General features: G+C 36.4%; 1 protein-coding gene across 1 annotated transcript in view; it reads left to right on the top strand.

The window, feature by feature from the left end:
* Positions 1-15,974: 15,974 nt before the first annotated feature.
* Positions 15,975-21,096, top strand: part of MYBPC1 (myosin binding protein C1) — a 94,557-nt gene continuing 89,435 nt past the window's right edge. The window contains 1 exon segment of the mRNA XM_036866505.1: positions 15,975-16,093. Within this exon segment, the coding sequence (XP_036722400.1) occupies positions 16,069-16,093 (25 nt within the window). The 5' untranslated portion in view covers positions 15,975-16,068.

A 21,096-nucleotide genomic window follows, 5' to 3' on the forward strand; every position in this document is an offset into this window, starting at 1 on the left:
CCCCCTATCCCCTGGTAACCATCATTTTGCTCTCTGTTGTTGTTGTTGTTGTTTTTATATGTTTTATTTTTTTAGATTCCACATATAAGTGATATCATACAGTACTTGTCTTTGTCTGGCTTATCTCACTTAACATAAAGTGCTCAAGGTCCATCCATGTTGTTGAAAATGGCAGGATATCCTCCTTTCTCATGGCTGAATAGTATTTTATTGTGTATATAGTCTTTTCCACACCTTTTTAATTCATTCATCCACTAATGGGCATTTGGGTTGTTTTCATTTCTTGGCTATTGTGAATAGTGCTGCAATAAGTGTATTTACAATAATGAGTATATAAGTCTCATCAAATTCCTGTTTACTTGCCTTTGGGTATATTCCCAGAGGCAGAATTGCTGGATGGTATGGTAGGCCTATTTTTAATTTTTTGAGGAACCTCCATATTTTCCATAGCGGTTGGACTAATTTACATCCCACCAATAGTGTATAAGGATTCCCTTTTCATCAATAAGTGCCGGCACTTGTTGTCTCTTGATAGCCATCCTAACAGAATACCATGGTTTTGATTCTCTCAACCTTTGCTACACTTAGTTCTAAATCTTCCTGGAGTTTAAAAAAAAAATTCATTATTCTCACTTAACGAAGAAGCTTACTGTGATAGTTAACTGAGGTTGCCCTTTCACAATAAAGATAGATACCTTCCAGTTAGTGGTGGTCTTTTAGGACTGGAGATTTGGTCCAGACTTGAGACTTGGAACTCCAGAGATAGTTAGCGATTCTTCTCCTGACTCCACTGTCAACCTGAGCTGCTTCTCACAGTCACTGTGTTTTGGGTCTTGAAACTTGAAAGGAGGTTGCCCTCTAATCTGCATTACCCAATTCTCTGTCTATTGTCAAGTATCTGAAACTCTGGACCAACTCAACACCCAGCTGATCACTTCCTTTCATTTTGTGTTTCTTCAGCTTTTAAGATATGCTCCTGGGTTTCTCAGTTATATCTAAAGATTTTTGGGCTTAACAGGATTTGAAGATACATAAATGTTTTTTTCCCTTTAACTTAAAAGACTTCAAACTTGACTAAATACTAAGATATGAAAATGTGTCTCTATTTTTCTTGATGGAAACTAAGGCCAATCTAACTTTCAGGAATATTTTATATGATGCTTATGACTTTGTCTGACTTGTGGTCCTAAGTCATGAAATCATTCTATTGATATATCCCTCAAAATTAAGACACTGAAACTCTTATTTCTGGAAATTTCCCCTTCATAATCAATAGATAGACATTCTGAAGGTCCTTTGCAGACTTTGCTAGTTGATCACTGCATTTTCCTCATTTTCCCAGAGCCCTTAAAAAGTAGCATTGCAGGTGGCACTACGAAGATCTATGGACTGAGCCTAGACAGGACACATCTTTGCCACCTTCTTTGTCATGCTAAGGGATCAATGAACATCTTAGGATTGGGAGACATGTGTTTTCAAATGAAAGATATTCACCTAAATTTATTTGCGGAAATATAGTTTAATGGTTAAGACCTTGGATTCTGGTAAACATACCTTCTTTCAAATACTGGCTCCACCTCTTCCTAACTGTGGGCTATGGAAAATTACCTAACTTCCTTTTACCTCAATTTCCTCATCTTAAAATGAAGATAGAAATGCAGCATTTTATCAGTATGAAAGGAGATAATGCATGTAAAATGCTTAGCAGAATGCCTGGGACACTGGAAATGTTTACTAAATGCTGATGGTCACTTCCCTGAATTTTCTGGGAGTGAGATGAGGGAAGAAGCATACCTTCAGCCAGGGAGGAAAATGAGGGCACTGTGTGACAGCAGCAATAGTCCGGGCAGCTGAGCAGGACCAGAGTCTTTTCAAACAAAGGCACCGGGCAGAAAATAAATCTGAGCTGCAGAATCCCATCTCAGAGGCCCCAGCACTGCAAATAGCAGCTGCAGCTGCAGACCAAGGGCTGGTCTTTACACGTCCACAGTGTGAAAAGACTCACGGTGACAAACTGATCTTTTCCATCACACCCACACAAAGCCAGCAATCGCACATAGGAGTAAATTCTGAATATTTAGCAGCCATATTTTAGTAGAGTATAGTAGACTAACTGATAATACAGATTACGTATATGGGAAATAGGGCTTGGTGAATTTTGCATACTGATTAGATGTTCTTATATGTTCTATAGATGATTCTGGACTGTTTAGCTGCCAGTAGTAACTCCTTCCATCTGTAGGACATTTACCAGGTCCAGACACTGTGCCAAGGACTTCACACGTGTCAGCTCATTTAACCCTCCTGCATCTCTACAAGGCAGATGTGATTGTTGTCCCAGTCTAAATCTTGAAATGGGACCAGCAACAGATGAGGAAACTAATGCTCGGAAAGTTAAATACTTTACCATACATTGCAGGATTCTAAGTACAGAGCCGAGATATAAACCCAACTCTGTCTGACTCCACTGTCTCATCTGTTAAAACTTTGCTGTGCTGCCTTAAAATGACAATGATATCTTGCTCACAAATTATTTCATGTGCTTATTTCTTGTTGTCCCAAATAGTACCCCCATGAGGCAGGGCAAGGTGCCACACTTGCTTGTTTTGTATCTCCAAGCTTTCAATGCCTAGTAGAAGGTGAATAAATACTTATTGAAAGATAAGATGTTATGATGAAATAGGGGAATGGGAGAAATTGGTCGGATTCCATTGACATTACCTCAAAGTTACAAAAATAAAAATAAAAAAGAAGAAAGACTTACCTGTCAATCCATAGGCATTTATTTTTTTCAGCTACAAATTACTACATGCCTGTTGCAAGCTATAAAGACAATTAAGACAAGGTGCTGCCTCAAGAATACCAAAGTTTTGACTAAGTATTGCAAATTCAAATGCCCACCTGGGCTCCATACTTAACATAAATGAGTGAAGTGGCCCAAGAAGCAAACTGGGGTGATCCCTCCTCAGCTCTAGCCTATTGTTTCTTCCTGGACCCAGTATTTTCAAGAGAAGCCAAAAATTCATGATTTAAATGATTTTTATATTTTTTACATGAAACAAGTGTCCCGACCAGGCAAAATTCACTTGCAGACTGGGTGTAGCTCACAGGCTACCAGGTCAAGTTCTCTGGTTTAAACAATAAGACACATAAGTAAGAACAATAGGAGTTAGACTGTAATTACCATACAAGGAATATATGTAAAGTATTCAGTGAAGTCAGAGATAATTTCCAGCTGGGGCATTAGAGAAGACTGTGTGGAGGAAGTCACCTTTGAGTTTATCCTTCCAAAATGCATCAGCTTTGGAACCACTGTGGTGGGAAGGAATGCTGTTTCAGCTGCAGGAAATAGTAGGAGCCAAGACCTGCAGATGGGAAATCATAGGTCAGGGTCAGGGACCCCTGAGTTACACTGTACTTTGGTCTTTTTAACTTGTTTCATTTTGGTTTGTTTTTTCGTTTCCTACTAAAAATAAATTTATTGCACATGTAACCTATAGTCATCAGAATTAGGAAAATGTGTTTTTCCTATGAACAGTATAAGCATGGAGAAGACATGGAGGCTGAAAATTGTTAGGGTCCATAAATTAAATGAAATTTTAAGGCAATGGAACTCTCAGTGATTGTAAACTACTGCATGCTGTGTGACAGGACACGAAGCTTAAAAGAATATCCGAACCTTGGAAAGGATCCAGCAAAGGCACCAGGACTAATTTGGGAGATGAAGGGTATGTCTTATGAGGAGAGGCTTAAAGAGCTTAACATGCTTCAGCTTTAAAATAAGGCGGGTGAGCAGAGTTCTATTGATAGCCTGCAAAGCTTCCAGTATGAACTTGTACTTGGTGTGAGATAAAATTCAAAGTCACACTAAGGAATGTCAAGAAGGCGGGTTTCTTTCTTTTTCATTTTAAGAATGGTGAGTCCAGGAACATTTTGTGCAAGAAAGTTTTTAAAAATGGAATGGATTTCCATAAGTATTTGGGGGAACAGCTTCAATTTTATCACCACCCATTCACTGAAGTGCTAAATTTAAATGTCAGTTATTCATGATATCAATTTATAATGTGAGTAGAAACATCAGTGTCCTGGTATCTGCAAGTGCACATAGAATACACTTGAGACACACACAGAGATAGAGGCAGAGATAGAGAAACGAGAGAGAAAGAGAGAGAGGGAATTTACTTAGCAATCACTTAGTAAAACTCTGCTAAAATTTTACAGATTCACAAAACCTGCACCACCCTCGCCACTTGTTCCTTCTTGTTTCACATATAATGAGGCAGTTTATGGCAGGGGGAACTGGTAGACCTAAGAATGTCAGTAACAATTCTGTGGGATCAGGCTTCAATTTTTAAATCACTTGATAACCTGCTTTCTTTTGTATTTTGACTAATTTCATTTTGCATCCTGGACTTCTGCTCTTCACGACTTAGTTAAAGCTCAGAAATCTTCACAAAATATGCATAGGAAAAAACTGGGAGAAAATACTACAATTTTAACAATTTTTTATCTCTAACTGTTTAAATTTTTAATATTTACTATACATTGTAGGTTCAGAAGTAGAGCTCAGGATCAAGGTCAGAGGTGGATTCTGAAAGTTGTTCACACAGTAGTAGCTGAGGATGTGAGAGGGGACTAGCTCACCCAGGGAGAGAATGTACACAGAGAGGCAGAGGTCCAGGAGCAGAATCTTGGGCAAAGTTCTCCCACCTCCACCTCTGCCCAAGGGCCCAGGCAAAAGAAAAGAGGGAAAGCAGGGAGAGAGGCAGGGTCTATCTACTGCCATTTAGATCTGTAAGCCCCTTCCTCCTGATCACTTATTGGTCATCTAAACAGAGCCCGTTAGCTATTCACATATCTTTTTGCTATGGACTGAATTGTGACCCCTTCCCCCCAATACATGTGTGAGCCCTACCCCACAATGTGATGGTATTTGGAGATGAGACCTTTTGGATGTAATTAGGTTTGATGAGGTCATGAGGGTGGGAAGCTCACAATGAGATTGGTGCCCTTATAAGAAGAGTCACCAGAGAGCTTTCTCTCTGTCTCTGTCTGTCACGTGAGGACATAATGAGAAAGCAGCCATCTACAAACCAGGAAAGGAGCTCTCACCAGAACCTGACCATGCTGGCGGTCTGATCTCAGACTTCCAGCTTCAGAACTGTGAGAAATAAATTACTGTTAAGACACCCAGTCTATGGCATTTTGTTACGGCAGCCTGAGCTGACTAATGCACCTTCAAAATTTTTTTTTTGAATAATCTTTACACATTTTCAAATTGAAATTTTAAATTTTCTATCATAAGTTTAAATCATTTCAAAGAATGTAATTTCCAGCCTTCTGTGAAAGATGACATTAAAAATAAAACTGTAACCTCATTATTTTAAATATCTCCCATAGAATAAAAATGTCATAGTAATAGGATACCCACCATAATATATTAAAGACATATAAATAAGATTATATCAGACAGAATAGATTTTAATTCAAAAATTGTCACAAGAGACAAAGTCCATTATATATTGATAAAAGGGTCAATTCATTAAGAAGAGGCAACAAGTATAAGCATATGCACACCAAACAACAGAGGCCCAAAACATATGAAGCAAACATTGACAGATTGAAGGGAGAAATAGACAGTTCTACAACAATAGTTGGGGACTTCAATATCTCATTTTTAATAATGGATAGAACATCTGGACAGATGATCAGTAAAGAAATAGAGGACTTTTTAACAACACTATAAACCAACAAGACCTAATAAACATCTATAGAACACTCCACTAAACAATGGCAGAATGCACGTTCTTTTTAAGTATACATGGAGCACTCTCCAGGGTACACCAAACGTTAGGTCACAAAATAAGTCTCAATAATTTTTTAAAAATTTAGATCATACATATATTTTTCTATGACTACAATGGAATGCAGCTGTAAATCAATAACAAGGAAAACTGGGAAATTCACAAATATGTGGAAATTAAACAACACATTCTTAAATAACCACTGGATCAAAGAAGAAATCACAAGGGAAATCAGAAATCACTAAGAGATGAATGAAAGTGAAAACATATCAAGATTTATCAGATGCAGTGAAATCAATGCTAAGAGCGAAATTTATAGCAATAAACACCTACACTACAAAATAAGAAAGATCTCAAATTAATAACCCACTGTGCGCATTAAGGAACTAGTAAAAGAAGACAAACTAGATCCAAAGCTAGCAGAAGGAAAGAAATAATAAAGATTAGGGCAGAGATAAATTGAAAATAGAAAGAATCAATAAAACCAAAAGTTGGTTCTTTGAAAAGATCAACAAAACTGACAAAGCTAGACTGACAAAGGAAAAAAAGAGAGAAATGTAAGTAGCTAAAATTATAAATGAAAGTGGAGACATTACTACCAACATTACTGAAATTAAAAGGACTATAAGAGAATACTATTAACAAGTATATGCCAACAAATTACATACCCTAGATGAAATGGGAAAAGTTCCTAGAAGACACAAATTACCAAAACAGACTCAGGAAGAAATAGAAAATCTGAACAGATTTATAACAAGTAAAGGCATTGAATCAATAATAAATACTTCTCAACAAAGAAAAGCCTAGAACCAGAACCTGGTGGCTTCTCTGGTAAATTCTACAAAACATCCAGTAAAAAATGAACACTAATCCTTCTCAAACTCTTACAAAAAATAGAAGAGGAAACATTTCTTAACTAGTTTTTTGAGGCCAGTGTTATCCTGAAGCCAAAGCCAAACAAAGATACCACAAGAAAACTACATAACAATATCCCTCATGAATATAGGTGCAAAATCCCCACAGAATAGTTGCAAACTGAATCCAACAGCATATTAAAAGGACTGTACACCATGACCAAGTGGGATTTGTCCCAGGACTGCAAGGGTGGCTCAACATAAGAAAATTAATCAATGTTATACCACATTAATAGAATGAAGGGAAAAAACTCACAAGATCATCTTAATTGATGTAGATAATGCATTTGGCAAAATCCAACACCCTTTCATGATAAAAACTCTCAGAAAACTAAGAATAGAAGGGAACTTCCTCAACATGATAAAGGGCATTCATGAGAAACCCACAGCTACATCATACTCAATGGAAAAACTTTTCCCTTAAAATCAGGAATAAGACAAGAACACCCATTCAGTACTGCTATTCAACATTATACTGTGAGTTCTAGCCAGAGCAATTAGGCAAGAAAAGATAATAAAAGGCATCCAAGTTGGAAAGTAGGAAGTAAAAACATCTCTTGGGAATTCCCTGGCAGTCCAGTGGTTAAGACTCTGCGCTTTCACTGCTGAGGGCCTGGATTCAACCCCTGGTCAGGGAACTAAGATCCCACAAGCAGTGTGGCAAAACAAAACAAAACAAAATAAAAAAACCCAATAAAACGAGGCTTTCCTTGTGGCGCAGTGGTTGGGAGTCTGCCTGCCAATGCAGGGGACATGGGTTCGAGCCCTGGTCTGGGAAGATCCCACATGCCGTGGAGCAGCTAAGCCCGTGCGCCACAACTACTGAGCCTGCTCTCTAGAGCCCGCAAGCCACATTTACTGAAGCCCGCGGGCCTAGAGCCTGTGCTCCACAACAAGAGAAGCCGCCACAATGAGAAGCCCATGCACCGCAACGAAGAGTAACCCCTGCTCACTGCAACTAGAGAAAGCCCACATGCAGCAACGAAGGCCCAACACAGCCAAAAATCAATAAATAAAATAAATAAATTTAAAAACAAAAACCCATCTCTCTTTGCAGCTGACATAATCATGTATATAGAAAATTCCAAAGAACACACACACACACACACACACACACACACACTATAGCTAATAAATGAATCCAGACAAGTAGTGGGGTACAAGATTAACACACAAAAATCAGTTGCATTTCTATATACTAGCAAGGAGCAAATCAAAAAGGAAATTAAGAAAACAATTCTACTTACAGTAGCATCCAAAAAAATAAAATACCTAGGAATATATTTAACCAAGGAGATGAAAGACTTGGACACTGACACTATAAAACATTGTTGAAAGAAATTAATGAGACCTAGATAAATGGAAAGACATCTCATGTTCATGAATTGCAAGGCTTAATATTGTTAAGATGGCAATATTACCCAAAGCCTTCTATAATTTCAATGCAATCCTTATCAAAATTCCAATGACCCTTCTGAAGAAATGGAAAAGCTGATTCTTTTTTAAAATTATTTATTTTTTAATTGAAGTATAGTTGATTTACAACATTGTATTAATTTCTGCTGTACAGTAAAGTGACTCAGTTATACATATATATATACATTCTTTTCTATTTTTTTTAAACCTCTAATTTTTTACATTCTTCTTTTTATACATTCTTTTCTATATTGTTTCTTTTAATTTTTTAATTTTTTTAATTTTTTTGGGGCTGTGTTGGGTCTTTGTTTCTGTGCGAGGGCTTTCTATAGTTGCGGCAAACGGGGGCCACTCTTCATCGCGATGCGCAGGCCTATCACTATCGCAGCCTCTCTTGTTGCGGAGCACAGGCTCCAGACATGCAGGCTCAGTAGTTGTGGCTCACGGGCCCAGTTGCTCTGTGGCACGTGGGATCCTCCCAGACCAGGGCCCGAACCTGTGTCCCCTGCATTGGCAGGCAGATTCTCAACTGCTGCGCCACCAGGGAAGCCCTATATTGTTTTTTTTTAATATCTCTAATTTTTTTTTTGTTGGCTGTGCTGCACAGCTTGTGGGATCTTAGTTCCCTGACCAGGGATTGAACCCTGGCCTTCAGCAGTGAAAGCGCCGAGTCCTAACCACTGGACTGCTGAGGAACTCCCTTTTATATTCTTTTCCATTATGGTTTATCACAGGATATTGAATATAGTTCCTTGTGCTATATAGCAGGACCTTGTTGTTTATTCTATATATAATACTTTGCATCTGCTAAACCCAAACTCCCACTCCATCCATCCCCCAACCCCCTCCACCTTGGCAACCACAAATCTGTTCTCTATGTCTGTGAGTCTGTTTCTGTTTCATAGATAAGTTCTTTTGTGTCATATTTTAGATTCCACATCTAAGTGATATCATATGGTACTTGTCTTTGTCTGACTTACTTCACTTAGTATGATAATCTCTAGTTCTAGCCATGTTGCTGCAAATGGCATTATTTCATTCTTTTTTTATGGCTGAGTAGTATTCCATTGCATATATGTATCACATCTTCTTTATCCATTTATCTGTTGATGGACATTTAAGTTGTTTCCATGTCTTGGCTATTGTGAATAGTGCTGCTATGAACATAGGGGTGCAGGTATCTTTTCTAATTATAGTTTTGTCTGGATATATGCCCAGGAGTGGGATTGCTGGATCATATGGTAATTCTATTTTTAATTTTTTCAGGAAACTCCATACCATTTTCCATAGTGGCTGCACCAACTTACATTCCCACCAATAGTGTAGCAGGATTCCCTTTTCTCCATACCCTCTCCAACATGTGTTATTTGTAGACTTCTAAATGATGGCCATTATGACTGGTATAAGGTAGTACCTCATTGTAATTTTGATTTGCATTTCTCTAATAATTAGCGATGTTTTCTTTTCATGCACCTCTTGGCCATCTGTATGTCTTCTTTGGAGAAATGTTTGTTTAGGTCTTCTGCCCATTTTTCGATTGGGTTGTTTGGTTTTTTGTTGCTGAGTTGTATAAGCTGTTTGTATATTTTGGAAATTAAGTCCTTGTCAGTCTCATCATTTGCAAATATTTTCTCCCAGTCCATAGGTTGTCTTTGCTGTGGTTTCCTTTGCTGTGCAAAAGCTTGTAAGCTTGATTAGGTCCTGAAAAGCTGATTCTTAAATGAAATGTCAAGGGACCCTGAATAGCCAAAACAATACTGAAAGATAAGAACAAAGTTGGAGGACCCAACACTTCCCAATTCCAAAACGTACTATAAAGTAAGTAATAAAAATAGGGTGGTACTAGCATAAGGATAGACATATAGACCAACAGAATAGAATTGAGAGCCTAGAAATAAACCCTCACATCTATGGCCAAATGATTTTCAACTAGAGTGCCTCCATTCAATGAGAAAAGAATAGTCTGTTCAACAAACGGTGCTGGGACAACAGGATATCCCCAGGCAAAAGAATGAATTTAGACCTCTACCTCACACCTTTAAAAAGTTAACTCAAAATGCAACAAAAGGAAGGAAGGGAAGGAGGGATAGAGGGAGGGAGGGAGGGTGGGAGGGAAGGAGGGAAGGAGGGAGGAAAGCATTAACAACCTAAATATAAGAGTTAAAGCCATAAAATTTTTAGAAGAAAATAGCGTGAAATCTTCATGACCTTGGAGTCGGCAATAGATTCTAAGATATGACACCAACAGCATAAGCATCAAAAGAAAAATCAGACTTCATCAAAATTAAAAACTTTTGTGCATCAAAGGACATAATAAAGAAAGTGAAAGCGCAACCTACAGAATAGGAGAGAATATTTGCAAATCATCTATTTGATTATTGTTTAGTATTCAAAATGCATAGGACTCTTATTACTCAACAACAAAAAGCCCAATTAAAAAATGGGCAAAGGACTTGAATAGACATTCTTCCAGAGAAAATATACAAATAGCCAACAAGCACATACAAAAATGCTGAACACCATTAGTCATCAGAGAAATGCAAATCAGAACAACAGTGAGATATAACTCCACACCTTCCAGGACAGCTATAATTTTTAAAAAGGAAAATAATAAGTGTTGACAAGAATACGGAGAAATTGTGACCTTCATACATTGCCAGTGAGAATGTACATAGTGCAGCTACTAAGGAAAACAGTTTGGTGGTTGCTCAAAAAGTTAAATACGGAATCACCACATGATCCAAAAATTAATCCTAAGTATATATCCAGAAGAATTGAAATCAGATATTCAAAGAAGTACATGTACACACATGTTCATAGCAGCATTATTCACAAAATGTGGAAATAACCTAAATATCCATTAAAGATGAATGGATAAGTAAATTGTGGTATATCCATATGATAGTATATTATTCAGCCATAAAAGGAGTGAAGTACTCCTTTTTACATACCACAATGTGAATGAACCTTAAAAACATTGTTATGTGAAAAAAGCCAGACCCGAAAGGTCATATATTATATGATTCCATTTATATAAAATATCTAGAATAAATAAATCCATAGAGACAGAAAACATATCATTGGTTGCCAGAGAATAAGCAAAGAGGTGAATGGGAAGTAACTGCTTAATGGGTAACAGGTTTCCTTTTAGGATGGTGAATGTTTTGGAACTAGATAGAGGTGGTGGTTACACAACATTCTGAATGTACTAAATGCAACTGAACTGTTCACTTTATAGTAAATGGTTAATTTATGTGATGTGAATTTCACCTCATTAAAAAATTAGTTTAAAAAATAACCAAAAGAACTTAATTCCTTAGAAATTAAGAAATGCCCTTTTAGGGGCTTCCCTGGTGGCACAGTGGTTAAGAATCTGCCTGCCAGTGCAGGGGACACGGGTTTGAGCCCTGATCTGGGAAGATCCCTCATGCCGCGGAGCAACTAAGCCTGTGCACCACAACTACTGAGCCTGCGTTCTAGAGCCTGCGAGCCACAACTACTGAGCCCGAGTGCCACAGCTACCGAAGACTGTGCGCCTAGAGCCCGTGCTCCACAACAAGAGAAGCCACTGCAATGAGAAGCCTGCTCACTGCAATGAAGAATAGCCCCCACTCATCGCAACTAGAGGAAGGCCGCGCGCAGCAACGAAGACCCAACACAGCCAAAAATAAAATAAATAAATTTAAAAAAGAAAGAAATGCCCTTTTAAATAACTCCTGGATCAATGAGAAAATAAAAACCTAAATCTAAGATTATTCATAAATTAATGAAAAAGTAAGAACTCTAAATCAAAATGTATGTGATACAACTAAAGACCTAGGCTGTAAATAAAGTCTAAATTAAATTCTCAACATAGAAAACAACAACAACAACAGACCAAAAGAAGTTAGGAGAAGAAAAGATAATAACATCATAAACTGGTTCTTTCTTTTTTTTACATTTCACGGAAAACCTCTTGTTGGCCTTTTGGATAGAAACGGGAATATATTTGCCAGGAAGGATGATCTCATCATACTTCTGCTGGAACCAGCTCATGGCCTCCTTTTTGCTGATTCTGTTTAGCAAAGGAATGCAGAATTGTATTAATAGAATAATATACCATAATGAAATAGGATTATTACCAGGAAGGCAAGGATTGTCCAACATTTGTCAATTTTTCAAAATATGTAACTCATTATATAAACAAATTAAAGAAGAAAAACGTGATTACAATGATGTATACAAAAATACATTTGATAAAATTCAGTAGTTGTTACTAATAGTTAAGTAGAAAAAAAGGAAACTACCTAAAAATGATAGACTATTTACTACAAATAGCAAATATCATATTAAAGTTTAAATACTAGATCCATTTCTAGTAAAATCAAGAACAAGAGAGGAAGACCCACCTTCTGCATTATTATAACATATTTGGGCTTCTAACTAATGTAATAAGAAAATAAAATAAATAAAATTGAAAATTAAAAAACCAAAATTATTATTTGTGCATATTATATTATTATCATAAATTATAGTAAATAAATCCAAGTGACTTTCCTAAAAATCCTATTTGAACTAAAAAATTATTTGATTAGGTGTCTGGATACAAAATAATTAAACAAATAACTTCATAGCTTTTCTTTATACTCTCAGTAACCAGTTACAAATGGAAATGGAAAAATGAGATTCCATTTGAAATAATAACAAAACTATAAAATGTCTAGGCACATATTTAACATGAATGGTATAGGATTAAAAACAATTTTTTTTAAATTAAGGTATAGTTGATATACAATATCATATAAGTTTCAGGTGTAAAACAGAGTGATTCACAATTTTTAAAGGTTATACTCCATTGATAGTTGTTATAAAATATTGGCTATATTTCCTCTGCTGTACAGTATACCCTTGTAACTTGTTTATACTTCTCTGCCCTCTTTGGTTGTTGCACGGAACATTACTGCTTTTATTTTGAAAGGTGTGGCAGAGATTGATATTTACCTATTTAACATTCATTCTCATTCTCTTTAGTAAAAGAAGCTCATTGCCACTGACAATGAAAGACTTTATTTCCCAGCTTCTTTTGTAGCCAGATATGACCATGTAATCAAGGTATGGCCCATGGGAGGTATCAGATATTTTATGTGAGACTTCAAAGAAGTCCCAAAGATATTAAGAACGTGAGTCCTTTTTTCCGCTGCCTGGAATGTGGATGTAATGGCTAGAGCACTAGCAGCCATTTTAGACCATAAAGTTACCTTGGATGATAGAGCAGGATGAAAGAGTCTAGATTCCTGATGACAGTGTGGAGTCACTACAATGACTCTAAACTAATTACTTTTGAACTTGCTTTATGTGAACGAGAAATACTACTCTCTTGGTTTAACTGTTATTATTTTGTGGTTCTGTGTTATATTTAGCCTAATCTCATCCTAAATAACACAAAAGGAAAAACCCAGTAAAGGATTTAGTAAAAGAAAAAAAAAAAAGAGCCCTATTGACCATTTTCCCCCTTCCTGAGAGTGAGGTTGGAGATACGTTCTAGATGAACGTATGACATCTGAAATAGAGGTCATGTGTTCTTAAAACGATACAGTCCTGGGAAAATTACACATGTCTACTTATTATTCTAATTTGAAATCTTACTTTAACCATCTAATACACTCTACAACTATTTATCTTGAAATTTGTCCATACTTCCAATTCCTCTAATAATGTTTTATCTTTTTATAATCAAGTCCTTAATTACCAAAAAGTTCCCTGGGTCGTAAAATATTTTCTTCATGGGTTGCAATATTTCCTGGCACGTGTTCACTTCAGTAAAATGATCAGTGTGTTAAAAACCCAGTGCAGTGTCTGCAGAAGCCAAAGATGGCATGGCACCTCTTTTGTGGCATGTGTGAAATCTGCCTATCACTATAAACATTCTTTGCAACATGACACTTTACCCTTATGTCCATTTCATATGTGGTATTCAGTGTGCTGGGAATGCTGAAAAAAATGATTTTTTTTTTTTAAGGTATAGAATCACAATGTTAAACCTAGAAGAGGCTTCAGAGGTCATTTTTTAAAACCCCTCATCTTACACAAAAGGAAACTGAGGCCCAGAAAGGCCACTTGACTTTCTTAAACTCTGCTAGTTAATGGCAGGTCCAGAAATAGAAACCAAGGGTCTGACTTCAAATTCTAGGTTCTTTGTTTCATCTTAATTGATACTCTTATGATAGACTTGGTAAAAAAAAGTTACTGTTTTTTTCTTTCAATATATCTGACTTCGTATTACAGAATATGCTGTATTCTGGCTGACATTTAGCTGTTTGGCATCTAAGATAAAGGAATATTTTAAAAAGCAAAACAATGTGCTCAGTAGCACGATGTGGTTGAGAAAACGCTTTCTTTGTAGAAGATGTTCATTGACCTTCTTGACTGGCTTTCCTCCCCCCTCCCCACTACAAGTAGCTAAAGCATGATGCTATTGAGTTCTAAGTTGAGTTTCCATCCTTATATGAAAAGTTAAGAATTTGGTAGAGCTAAGTCTGACCAGCTGTGCTCTCAGCCTCAAGGGAAATTAAATGAGACAATGTGGCTGGTTCAGCACAGATCAATCAAAGTCTCTTGAAAATGGTCTTGAAAACACATAGCAATAAAAGCACACAAGTAGTTGTCTTTTCATATAAACTAATTTTAGTCCTGGTCTCTAAGGTGCCATGCATGTGGACAAAGAAAGTAAGATGTCTTTTTTAGGTTGACCATTTGGTAGCTCATATTTCTCCATCAGTTCCATGAGAGTTTGGGGAGAAAGTGGCCAAATCTGATAGTCTACCAATACCTTAAGTTAGATTTGTGTGTATGTTTGCCGTCTTGAAGCAAAACAATTGCTACTGGTCTATCTGAATTTCTTTGCCCATGCCCCATATATTTTTAAATGTATAATTCAGTGGGTTTTTTTTTAATATATTCACAAAGTTGTACATCCATCATCACTACCTAATTCCAGAACATTTGCATCATTCCCTGAAGGAACTTCATGTCTACTAGCAGTCACTCCCAATCCCACCTCCCCTCAACCCCTGGCAACCACTAATTGAGTTTCTGACACAATGGATTTGCCTATCCTGGATATTTCATATAAATGGAATCATACAATATATGGTCTTTTGTGTCTGGCATCTTTCACTTATAATGTTCTCAGGCTTCATGCATGTTGTAGCGTGTATCAGTACTTCATTCTTTTATATGCACTGTAATTTTTTTAAAGGATGTTTTTTGAAAAGAAGGTAAATGCTAAGCATTCCTTAATAGAAAACCTTGCTATTCTTGGAGGAGAAAATGAGACAAGATATTCAACGTAGAAATTTGGCATGACAAATTAATGTTAATATGTTGATAAAAAGAAGAAAAAACTTAAACCTAATAATTAAGAATAGACAAAAACAAAAAGCTAATGGGAGCCTAACATTATCATCAATATAGAGATTCTTCTTTATAATGTTAGTGAAAATTAAAGTAGATATTGAATTAGCATGTTATAATTTTTAATTTGATTTAATTTTTTATTATCAGGCAAACTTTTTGCATTTCTGAGTTGACACATGTCTCTGTCAGACAGAAAGTGAAGAGCAAGAAGGAGCACAAGACTGCAGCTGAATTTAGAAAGTTAGAGGTGTCCTCATAGCCACATGAGATGGACAGAAGATTCCTTCCAGTAGGCGAGAGAGCAGAATACAGACAACAGATGTGAGAAAGGTCCTCATAGCTGTCAAGTTCCAGCATCCTTGTGCTGCAGAGGGGGCGGTGCCAACATGATTGATATTCACAGGGAATATAAAAGCACCAGACTTCTACCCAACTGCTTGTCACACTGACCTGTACCATCTCTCTACTGCTCGTGGGGTTTCTGTCAACTAGTACTGGAAGGGAGCACACTCGTTGGAGAATAACATTTTATTGTGGCCATGCCAGAACCCACTAAGAAAGAGGGTAAGAGTCAACCATAGATCTTTTTCTTGTACTTTTTAATAAAGCATGTTTCTTTTGGTATTTTCAAACAAATATCCAATTTCTTAAATAGACTGTAAAATAATAGAATCACTATGATTTAAGGAAAAGATCCTTTAGAGTAAACAGACCAGAGGGAAAGTAAAGGAAGAGTATAACCAATTGAAAAATATCTGATAATTATTGTTTATGAAGGAATATTAACTGAAATGATCAAATTATAATTTTATCATATTTTTCAAAGAATCTTTAAAGTTTAATGTAAGGGTGTTAATTGGTCATGATGAGCAGATTTCATCTCCAAGTGTATTTTCTTAGGTGCAATCACAAATTTTTCACCATGTATTTGCAGTTTGTGGGGGGCGGGAGGGGCTTGGAATGCTTTCTTAAATAGTAAATAAATTTGATCAAGGTTTCGAAAAAGAATTTGTAACAATATTTCCAGATTTGCTCTATTTTTCTACTGGAAAGACATTTAAAATATGCAGATGCATGTATTTTTTTGCTTTTATCATTTTGGAGCTTTATTAGTTATGACATTCTTACGTTCTTGCATGGAAAGAAAATCTAACACCAGTGATATCTTTGAATATCACTGATAGATTGTGTTCTTTATGAGCTTTATTGAAGATAATTTCACAATATGTAGACGTTTAAAAATAATTAAGCTGAAAATAGTCTTCGTTAGAAGAAATGTTTCCTCCAATAAACAGTTTCTCCTATACATAAAAAAATCAATATCTAAAAACTACTAATTAATTACATAAATAAGCTGGAATTAGAAATTACTAAAATAACTAATGAAAAGCACAAATTAACAGCACAAGTATATTGAGTTTAATTTTAAATGGAGACATCTTTTAAAAATATTTTTTCATTCATAGTAGTCTTCATTAGTGCTTAGTAAATCTTTATTTTTCACTTCTGTAAATAAAAGCAACAAACAAACAAACATTAGCAGGGAGCCAGGGAGCATAAAAATGGTATTTAGTTTTTTTCATTTTTTAATTCTAAAAACTCCTTTTAACCATTATTTCAAAGAACCCTGAAAAAGATGCTAGACTTGAATCCAAAGTTGAAATACTAACCAAATTATCAAAAGTCTTTGAAATATATTTTCTTTATGTAATTAAGTAACCAGTGTTGACAGGCTGTGGTGATCAGTTTACAGGTTGGCTTTACTTTGTGGCGGAGGGCATTGATGGATGAAGTCTTCCACCCAAAATAACCACACCAAATGCATGCATTAATATGGGAACTTAATCCTATCAGGCAGTGAGTCCAACCCCTGCTAAAGTGTCTTATTTGTCATGCAAATGATTTGCATGTGTATTAAGTGTCCTTTTCATTTGATCTGTCACTTGACTAGCCTCTTCAAGGCTTATTTGGATGAAATGCATTCTATGTTTCCTGACTGAGGACAGAATATTGTTTTAATTATCCTGCATTTAGTGGATCAATTTGCATGTGTTATTTTAAAGCCCATTGGAAAATGATAAAAAAGCTGAGAAACTAATAAATAAGATGACAAGCTGTGGAGCCTATAAAGCTAATTAAATTATTTGGATTGCAGATATGATAAAGTTTTACTTTTTGTCTGACAACTCAATCTGATCCATTCTACTTTTAAAGACAATGAAATTTTAGAGTGGCAAAGAGGAAAGTATATCTTCAACTTCAGCTCCCCCCGAAAAACCACGTATATATTTTGGTTATAAATCAACATACATACCAAAGTGCCCATGATCTTTTGCTATAAAAGCACTGTTGATATTCTGTGTAGGAGTTCCCCTCACCCAGCCCAGTAATTTTATACTGATTCTTTGGTTAGTTTAAATTTGGATGGTGGGGAGTGGGGACAAAAAGAAGGTTTTTTTTTTCATTTAAAATCCTTGGAGGAAGTACAGGGATTTTTTGGTTTCCTTACCAGCAGAACTGATTTTTAAAAGATCTACACCTTGAAGAGTTTTCTTAGTGAAATCATTGCATTTTTATTGTTTACATCAGAAGAGTAAGGAGTATGGCAATTCTGGAAGTTTTCTGGTCCTTGTACCTTCTCCTAACTGATTTCACTTTTACTGGGGTTGGTTGGTTTTGTTACATATGAGCATCCCTCTGAAAGACAGCCTCAAGAATAAAACATGCCACCAAACCAATTCTTCAGAGTCATTTCAAACTATCTGCAGAAACATTCCCCCAACCAGGTTTCTCCAGTCCCTACGGGTCTTCTTACATCTCTTCCTTAGCTGGGAGAACCATGCTCAGGAATAGCATGGGCACTTGCTGTAAATCTTGATAAGACACACGAGCTGGTTTGGCCCTCCTATGATCCAGGAGCACCTGACAACTCTTAAAAAGAGACTGAGTTTTCAGCATCTGAAGGTGCAAAAGATGTCTCTCTCAACTGCCTCCCAACCTGCAGTGGTCTAATTCTGGGAGATTCATGTTGGGTCCTGGGAGAGCTGGTCCTTCTAAGGAGATGGGGGAAGGACAGGTGTACCTTTAGACCTCAAGGAGGAACTCTAATGGAAGTAATTGGTCAACGGTCCTTACTTAGACCCTTCAAAATATTCTGGATGGCTCTGTAAGCCCTTTCTGAGAAAGAAAGCATTATTTTTAAGGAGAAACCACTTCCCATTGTCCTCCTCTGCACCTTTATCATTTGTATGTCTGTTCACTGGAGAACTATACTCTTGGTACTGTCAGTTCCAAAGTTAAGGTCTGTCTTACACTTTAGATTGATGCAGAACCTGAGACCCAGTAAAATTAAATTGTTCTAATCAAATAGCAAGAGAAGATATGGTAGGAAGTTTCAGATTTGTGGGAATCTCCCAGGATGTCTCATTTACATACCATCTATTAATTGAGCACTTACTATGAACTAGTCGCTGGGATTTCAGAGATGTACACAACATGGTCTATGTTCTAAAAACCCTTACAGTTAATTGCCCGTGGGTCCTACTGAGTAAAGGAATCAACTTTCACTAGAATTTTCTCTTTTCCTGTCAAAAAGTTATTTTATCAAACTAGAAATTAGATAAGTAATTTTATGAAATTAGAAATTTGCAATAGCCTTTCTTCTTTGTTTGAATCTCTAATAGTTTAAAAATACTATTAATATTATTTTTGCCTATAAATCATTTCTTCAGAATTTTATCTCTGTAGTACGTGATGATTAAAACCATAAAGCCTGGTTCTTTCATCTACTTAGACAATTGTTAACTATCAGATTCTATAGAACCTAGAAAAATTCTTTTCTAAAACACCAAGTTCGGGCCTTAACATGAATTTTACTTTTTGTTATGTGATATATCAGGCCCTATTATATTTTATGTACTTAACTTGTAGGAAAAAGGCAAGAGTTCCTCCTTGGTGCTTGTGTGTCATTCAGAAAACCTTGGAAGAGTCACTGTAACTTTCCTATCCTCCATGTAAGATTTCTTCTTGAAAACTCAATCATATGGCAAAACATAGCTCCATTGATGACCATCATTTTAAGGGGCCATTCTGATAACTCCAGGAATCAAAGTATGGCATTGTTGTTACAGATTCTTTTGCTATATCAACATGAAATATCTATCTATCTATTCTACCTTGGCCTATTTCAGTAGGATTAGGTGGAAACATGGGCATGGAGAATAATGTTTTCAGTCCACAGGAGTTTTTCCTTTGCTATGTCTTTTCCTTGGTCCCTAGAGATTTCATTACATTTTAATGTTCTGCTAAGCCCCAAACCTATCTGAATGCAGAGCAGCATTCATCACCTCTTACTGTTTCGCAGCATAACTCAAGGCTTAGTCATCATCAGAAAAGGAGGCCTGGTGATGGGAAACCTTCCTCTGATATTTACTCCTTGACCTTCAGTTTCCACCTGCATCTATTTCAAACACCAAAATAAATTTGTCTTTGGAGAAGTCATCTTACATGTAGGCTATTACCTTTCCCTCAAATTGGGGAAAAGTACCTTTGTTGGAAGTAAGCAAAAGAAAGGGAGAAGAGGGAGGAGATATTTGATCGAGGGCAGCTATTTTCCTCCAAACTTCAAATGGTTCATTTAGGGCACATTGAAGATTTGGATGAAGAATAAAGAAGTTGCATGAATGAATGCCAATGTTTTTCCCCCTGAAGAAACTTTGCCAGGCTGTACTGGAGAGGCACAGGGTAGGTTTGAGCTATCTGCTGTAAGGAGGAACACGCTAGAGGGGCTTAATACTTGGCAAAATCATTCTTTTTCAGTAGCCTGCTTTTATGACTGTCCGACTGCACCTGTTAGGAAGATAAATAAAGGACTGGCCAATTCTTTCCTCTCAAGCGCCCTAAATATATCGCTTAAAAAAAACTTTGAAAAAAACAGGTCGTATCCTTGCTTCTCATCCAGTAAGTCCGAAGCAGTCTCCCCCAGGCCTTGCAAAGAGCAGGGGTAAGGGAGTTCCTGAAATGAACAAAGGTCAAGCAAGGTTAGGCTCTCTGGCTGGTTTGAGAGACCCAAGAGAAAGGAAAAAGAGAAAAACGTATAATCCTTTGTTCTCTCAATGCCTCACTTTATTTTGGCCCAAGATACGGCCTTGAAACATTTTATTTTAGGTTCCTCCTGGACACACAATTCACAGAGTTTCCTTATTCATAGCAATTTCAAAGTATCCCTTAATTTGACATGAATGTTAGAATAAACTGCCCAAGCTGAAGTTGCTTTAAAGAAATGCTTGGACACAAAAATAAATAAATAAACCATCTTTTAAAAAGCTTGAGCGAATACGAAACAATGTTTTTGAATCTTTTTGTAAACCCATATATGCTTTTTTTTTTTTTAGAGAGAGTTGTGAGAAAAGGCTGTCATGAAAGGAAATAGTGCTGTTGTTTTTACAGCCCTAGAAAGCAGTTTTGTTGTTTTTGCTTAAATTTCTTATGATTGTTTGATTTAAAATTTATTTTTCAACTCTTTATGGTCAAACAGAAGAATTTTTATTGTTGTTAATAATTACTAT

The sequence above is a fragment of the Balaenoptera musculus genome, chromosome 10, assembly GCF_009873245.2.
Source record: "Balaenoptera musculus isolate JJ_BM4_2016_0621 chromosome 10, mBalMus1.pri.v3, whole genome shotgun sequence".
Classification (NCBI taxonomy): domain Eukaryota; kingdom Metazoa; phylum Chordata; class Mammalia; order Artiodactyla; family Balaenopteridae; genus Balaenoptera; species Balaenoptera musculus.